This window comes from Arachis duranensis, chromosome 8, assembly GCF_000817695.3.
Source record: "Arachis duranensis cultivar V14167 chromosome 8, aradu.V14167.gnm2.J7QH, whole genome shotgun sequence".
Classification (NCBI taxonomy): domain Eukaryota; kingdom Viridiplantae; phylum Streptophyta; class Magnoliopsida; order Fabales; family Fabaceae; genus Arachis; species Arachis duranensis.
Genome location: NC_029779.3, coordinates 47,420,060 through 47,426,615, shown reverse-complemented (window position 1 = coordinate 47,426,615; position 6,556 = coordinate 47,420,060). Strand labels below are relative to the sequence as shown.

The 6,556-nt window shown below is 30.6% G+C and overlaps 2 protein-coding genes across 2 annotated transcripts in view; one reads left to right on the top strand and one right to left on the bottom strand.

The window, feature by feature from the left end:
* The window catches only part of LOC107463360 (uncharacterized), a 1,847-nt gene extending 1,509 nt beyond the window's left edge, over nucleotides 1–338 (top strand). Inside the window, exons 4-5 of the mRNA XM_021130250.2 lie at nucleotides 151–180; nucleotides 330–338. Of these exons, the coding sequence (XP_020985909.1) occupies nucleotides 151–180; nucleotides 330–338 (39 nt within the window). The remainder of the gene's footprint in view (nucleotides 1–150; nucleotides 181–329) is intronic.
* Nucleotides 339–4,627: 4,289 nt separating this feature from the next.
* LOC107463402 (ribonuclease TUDOR 1) overlaps nucleotides 4,628–6,556 on the bottom strand; it is a 5,564-nt gene continuing 3,635 nt past the window's right edge. The window contains exons 12-17 of the mRNA XM_016082192.3: nucleotides 6,388–6,556; nucleotides 6,116–6,304; nucleotides 5,954–6,034; nucleotides 5,677–5,871; nucleotides 5,116–5,498; nucleotides 4,628–5,078 (exon numbers count right to left, since the gene is read on the bottom strand). The exon at nucleotides 6,388–6,556 is cut by the window's right edge and continues 80 nt beyond it. Of these exons, the coding sequence (XP_015937678.1) occupies nucleotides 4,916–5,078; nucleotides 5,116–5,498; nucleotides 5,677–5,871; nucleotides 5,954–6,034; nucleotides 6,116–6,304; nucleotides 6,388–6,556 (1,180 nt within the window). The 3' untranslated portion in view covers nucleotides 4,628–4,915. The remainder of the gene's footprint in view (nucleotides 5,079–5,115; nucleotides 5,499–5,676; nucleotides 5,872–5,953; nucleotides 6,035–6,115; nucleotides 6,305–6,387) is intronic.

Genomic DNA, 6,556 nt, shown 5'->3' with positions numbered 1-6,556 from the left:
CCTCACATTATTCATTTATTTATTATTTTCTGGGTACGTAAATCTAGATTTTCATTACAAACTAAACTGTTTTACCTTTGTACTTATTGTTTTAATTTGTCGTGGGTGATTATGATTAAATATTTAATTTGTGTGTGCCTTAATTATTAGGAGAACAATGAAGACACACGGTACATGTGTGTTAGTCTTTATAATTTTATTAAATATATAATTAAATTTTTATATTTTAAAAGTTTTTAATTGGGAGGTTATACCAATTTTAAATTTATAATTACATATTTGTCGTTTTTTAAATGTTTAACTTAACGGAATATAAACATAATCGTCAGTGTTGTTAGATGGATAAAAATATTTTTATAACGTTTACGGTTAAAAAACATCTAATAATTACAATTTTTTTTTGTGATTTAAATAAATTGAACAAAGAAAAATAAAACAAATAAAATAAAAAAATTGTTTAAATAAAGAAACAGTCCCATTTAAGATTACTCTTAAATTCTTCCCAAGGTGAAGGAAGTTCCATATAAAAAAGTTGTAACTTCATCCCTATTTTTGCTATAGTATCTGTCACCGTGTTTGCATCTCTAATAATCAAACGAACACGCCAATTTCAATGCATGATATCTCTTATTTTGAACACTAATGGATTAATAAACCCAAAACCATCTTGGTGATTAGTAACAAGATTAAACGCTTCCACACAATCCGTTTCACAAATAACAAACAATTCCCCTTCAAGAATATTATTACTCTCAATCATTCCCAAACACCCCCTTTGCCAACTCTCATTACAATATCTAATAACACAAGCAAAATCAACACTATCACCCGAATTAGGATAACTAGCATCACAATTAATCTTAAAAGTACCAATGGATAGGGGATTCCAAAAACCATTTAGAATAGAGGGAATGGACATACGTTGTAATTTAAAAATATTCCTAAACTCCTTTTCTGAAGTTAATGCCAAACAAATTACATTTTCTGGAGGTCAAATTTCATGAGGATTAAAGATGTCATTATTCTTTACTCGCCATATCCACCAAAGTCTTGAAAAGAACTTGAACGGCTGCTATGATACAAGAATTCGTTCTTCAAATTTAAAGGATGACAAGAAATATCCAATATATGTCATACAAGCTGAGCTTTTGGACAATTACGAATTTAAAATTAGTATAAAGACTTAATCAAATTTTTTACAATATAAAAATATAATTAATTATAAATTTAAAAAATGATAGAAATTAACAGAATCATTTAATTTTATATATATGATGAGGTGGCAAAATTAAATATGGATGAGATCTTGTATAAAGAGGGAAAAAACATGAATTAATAGTAACATTAATAATCAAATTGAGGGCTGAATGTGTGTATATATATTGAAAACTATTTTTTTGGTGGTCATAATTATATATGCAAACTCTGTGTGAGAGATCTGGAATATAGCTATTACCTAGAGCCATCATCACCTTGAACAAAATCAAACGACCTAATCAGCATCTTGACCTAAAAATTTTGAAGAAATGAAATAACCTAATCAGAATCTTGACTTAAAAATAAGAAGAAAAAAAAACGTGAACATTATTGGGATCCTTTATTCATAAATTAATTGTTGTCGTTGAAAATTGGGAGACAAAAGCTTGGCCCCGGGTCTGTGTAACATGATGAGCCTGGAAAATAATTCCTCGCCTTTATTAACAATTTATTATTATTATTACTGGCATGTATAATGTCTTGACATTTTACAAATTAAACCGTATGCCATCATGGTTTTATTTATTTATGATAAAAATATGTTTTGTTATGGCACTACTCTAAACTTTTCATTTTTATTTTAATCTAAGAAAAGAAGTGTTATATAAACTATACAAGCAATGTATGCATCAAGAAAGACTATTTTGAAATGTATTATTTTTTGTATTGAAATAAGAATATGTTCAGTGCGTTTTTATTTTTAGAATTTTGTACACATGTAAAAATAAAGTAAAATAGAAAATTAATTTTATTATTTTCATTTTTTTCTTTACAAAAATTCTAAAAACAAAAAGTGAAAATATAAACAAAACAACTCATATACTTTCTGTTCATTGTCAAAGTATCAAAAGAATATCTTAACTTTAAAATTTCATCTATACCTATATTTTTCTCTTAAAATATTTCTCAATTCATAAAGTTAAGAACTAATTTATTATTGATTTAAATTTTATTTAAAAATATATCATAAGTCAATTAATTATTTTATACATAATTAAAATTCAAACTTCTAACATATATATTTAAAGAATTTAATTTTGATGCACTATGAGTGTAAAGTAATTTTATACGTGTATCTAATTAAATAACGCTACATTATCAAAAATAACTACTTTTCGCATTAATTTTGTGAATAATCATCCAAAAGAACAAATATAATTTACTGTCAATGCATCGAAATTAAACTCATTTAAATAGACGAATCAACTTATTAATGTTTGTAGTTTTGTAAGGATATTAATCAAGCTTAGAAGAGGGGGAAGGTGCCAATTTTGATATTGGTGGCATCAAATGGCAGCCAATGGAAATTATTCAGAAAGTCCACGGTAGCAACAAGTGTCACATAACTCAAATCAAATTGTCATAATTAATACTATAATATGATATGAAAGAAACTAAAAATAGAAACGAAATTATACTAATGCCACTATATGTATGTGCTGGATTCAGGACTTCGTCTTTTCTTATGTCTTTTCTTTCATGGTGCAGGAATTTCAATGTAGCAACATGTTTCAATCATTACATATGTGACAAAAAAGTAAGACTAAGAAAATATATATAAGAAAAGCAAATGGTAGTAGCGATAAGACGTGAAATTTTTTAGATGCATGTATCTTGCTTGTAGAATATGGTTAGAGGACTTTAGAGAGTTGATAGTTTGTAGATATTTAATTAAATCATATAACTTGTACATGTATATATAGTTTTGTGGATAGAGAAAAACTGTTAAGAGAACGAGGAGGGTTTGAAATTTCAAAACCATGCAATAATCTCTTATTTTAGTAACAATGTACCTAATAATTTCTCGTTTCTCTCTGATGAGTTCTTAACGAGGCTGAACCCTAGATCGTGTAAATCTCTATCAACTGTATTATGAGTCTCATATCTCTCCATAATTATATTACAAAGTTGATTAATACAATGTTGTAGACCATCTACCTACAAGGTTCATACTACATTAGGTTCATACTACATTTTTCGTTTTTTAGCTCATCCTTAAACACTACTTAGTAGTTAAATAGTATTGCAATCCTTGTTAATTAAACCTTCGCAATTAGGTTCACATGTACGGGTGGCAACACTACTCAAATCTGCGATTACTTAGCCCGTCCCTACCTGTTCGGGGAGGTGTTTTAACAGCGGCGGGTTTTTGAGCGGAGTATGATCAGGTTTAGGTGATACTTACCCTAAGATATAATATATATAAAATTATTAATAATATTATATTATATTTAAATTTTTACTTTAATTTATGTTATGTGTGTATCGATAGTTATATAAATTTTAAAATTTAATTTTATTTATTAGATTTTAATAATTATAAGAGCAAATAGAGGTGAGGCAAATACCCATAAGGACAAGTTAGAATTTAAAATGCGGGATAGGTTCTATGCATATTATTGCAAGGCGGGACAAAAACCCATTGCCACTCCTATTCACAATTTCACATGTTGTATTATCAAATTTAGAAATATCAGATAAACAAGTGTTTTTGTAATAAAATTTTCAGCTAAATTTCTTAAAAAGCTTTTTTCATCTTTTTTATTTTATTTTAACCTAATTCATATGAAATCAAATTATGTTACAATATATAAATCCCTTAAAACAAAAAAAGTTCTATAAACAAAACTTTTTAAAAAATCACACATTATAACGATAGAGCATAAAGACGAAACATGGTAAGGCGGGAACAAAGATCGAGTTAAAAAAAGGAAATCCTAAAATGTAAGAAATCCTTTTCAATTTCAAATAAAAGAAAATACAATTCAGAGCATGATTATTTTTTAAAAAGAGTATTAATAATCTCCCCTTAAATAGAACTACCGATTCATTTGCCTCGTATCTTCAAACACTCGACATTTCTAACTTGAAACACTAAACTACTAAAGAGTAAACCCCCAAAAAAAAAATAGAAACACTAGAGGCTGAGAATTACTTAAAAACAGTTTTAACTTTTTAACTATCAACAATTAGGCAATAAATAAAAAAGGAATGCTAGAGACCAGCAATTTTGATATTTTGTTACCATCAATTAGCCATCAATAGTATTTTTAATGGTGTAAAATTATATCTAATAGTGAAAAATCACTCATTTTTCTTTTGATGGTTAAGTGCTGACAAAAAAACACAAAAAATTACTGACTCCCTAAACTTTTCCATAAATAAAATGGTAGATGAAAAAAATCAGAAGAATAAAAAGAAAAATAATAGCTAATTATTTGCTAAAAAAATTTCGTTCACAATCTTTTCTTATTCACGAAATTGTCATGTCACTTTGATAAATTGAAGTGAATATAAATTCTTTTTAATGAAAATGTAGTTCATTTTGCGATTTGGGTGTTTTGTTTAAAGAATTGCCACTAAAAAATGATTTAAAGAAAAGATAATCATGACATTTTTCGGCTATGATGGAAACGTCCCTTACTGTTCTCATAACTTTAGAATCCTGTATGCACCTTATTATGCCATCTATGGAAAACGAATATCCTTTTATCTAAAAATAAAATTAAAAAACAAAAATCAAAACAAAACTTACAGAGTATTGCCGCATGGCATATTCATTCTCCTCTCTACCTCAAAACTCAATGTTCATGCCTATAATAACACTTACCACGTTCTCTCTGAAGATGTCTATATTATAATTTACCTTCTGTTACACTTATCTCCGGCCGCCGGCCTTTCTTGGAGGAGGAGCGGAGTCTTCATCGTCAGATTGAATGTCTCCATACTGCCAAATTCCGTGACGGCTAGTCTTCGCTTCACTCTGGAACTGCTCCAAATTATCAAGGGCTAGCTGCCTATCTTTTTTGTCCCACCTGCTTCTGAACAAGACAAAATGAAAAATGTGCAGAAAAATACAAAACCTCTAGCATAGCAGCATTAACACTGATCTCGGCGTCCACGGCAACTAGTGTAACTGCGAGGACTGATCCGGTACCCTGACCTTTAGTTTTTCCACCAGAAATATCTTTGTCTTCAACCTTGGCCCTGAACTCTTTTCCACTGCTCAAAGTGAGTTCGCTCAAATATTCGGCTGCTTCTTGGCCGAAATCCTCTTCCAAGTTTGGAACCTTAATGTATGCAAGGCTGCACAATTGAGCAAGACCGGGTGCAGAAGAAACAGATGGATCAAGAGGTCGTAACTGACTGAATGTTACTTCTTCTTGGTTACCATAATCAATGTAAAACACCTCAAATTTGTCCTTTGGAGATTCAACTGGTCCCCGAGGTGTATTGACAACCTACACATTTCAATCAGTTTTACACCGTTACTCAATTAAAAGCAAAATTATTGTTCGAAGTTCAAACTGCCAAAGTGAAATATGGTATGCCATATAAACCATACTGAGATGCTTTGAATTCAGCAAAGGGTTCAAAAAAGAATAAAGATATGGAATAAATAGGTTTCCGATTAACTACCATTGCTCGATACCAAGAGTCATCGGCAAGAAAATGACAAAGGACTATGTCACCCTTCTTGGGATTGAAAGCACCGACCACTGGAGCATCCTTAAGGTTCAAAGATGCAAGCTGCTGCTGAATGGATGCTATCTTTTGATCTCCAACAGTTTGTACATAGAATTTGCCACCACCCAAGACTTCTGTGACAATAACCTATGGAACAACAATGATACAAATTGTTTACGATTTTTAAATAAAAAAATAAGGCTAATCAATGACACAATATCCTACGCACCTTAAGCACTTCCTGTTGTTTGTTTTCAACAGGTGTCGCACCATTAGATACTTCTTCCCCTTCAACATAATTCTCCCAGATCTGCAGTACAATTCACATAAGTATAAGCTAGCACCGGAGGAACTGTAGTAATGTCAAAAATGGTTGGGTGTCAGTTCTTACTTTAAGCTTTTTCTTCTTAGCAGATTGTTCAGCTTGCTCCAGAAGGTGAAAATCAGGAATTCTGTCACCTCCAAATGAAGTTTGAAGTTTTGCTAGTCCAGCTTCAAGTAGCGTCAAAGCCACATTGGTCCTGGACTCCCATAAAGACCCCAAGAATGTTCCAGTTCTATCAACAGTTTCGACCTCAATCTGCAAACATTAAAGTTAAAAAAAGTATTTGATGACTAATAAAGCAAAATAAAGGAGTTTGGCGCAAAGAGGAACTAAACTACCTCAACATCTCTCTGCATTATCTTCCGCCTCATCAAGGCAATTGCCTCTTCTGAATATGGCTCACCACGTCCAGGACATCTGACACCAGAGAATGAAAACGCAATACTACAAGTTTCTTTTGGAATCAACAATTTGAATCGGTGTCCACTGAGTACATATTCCACAACA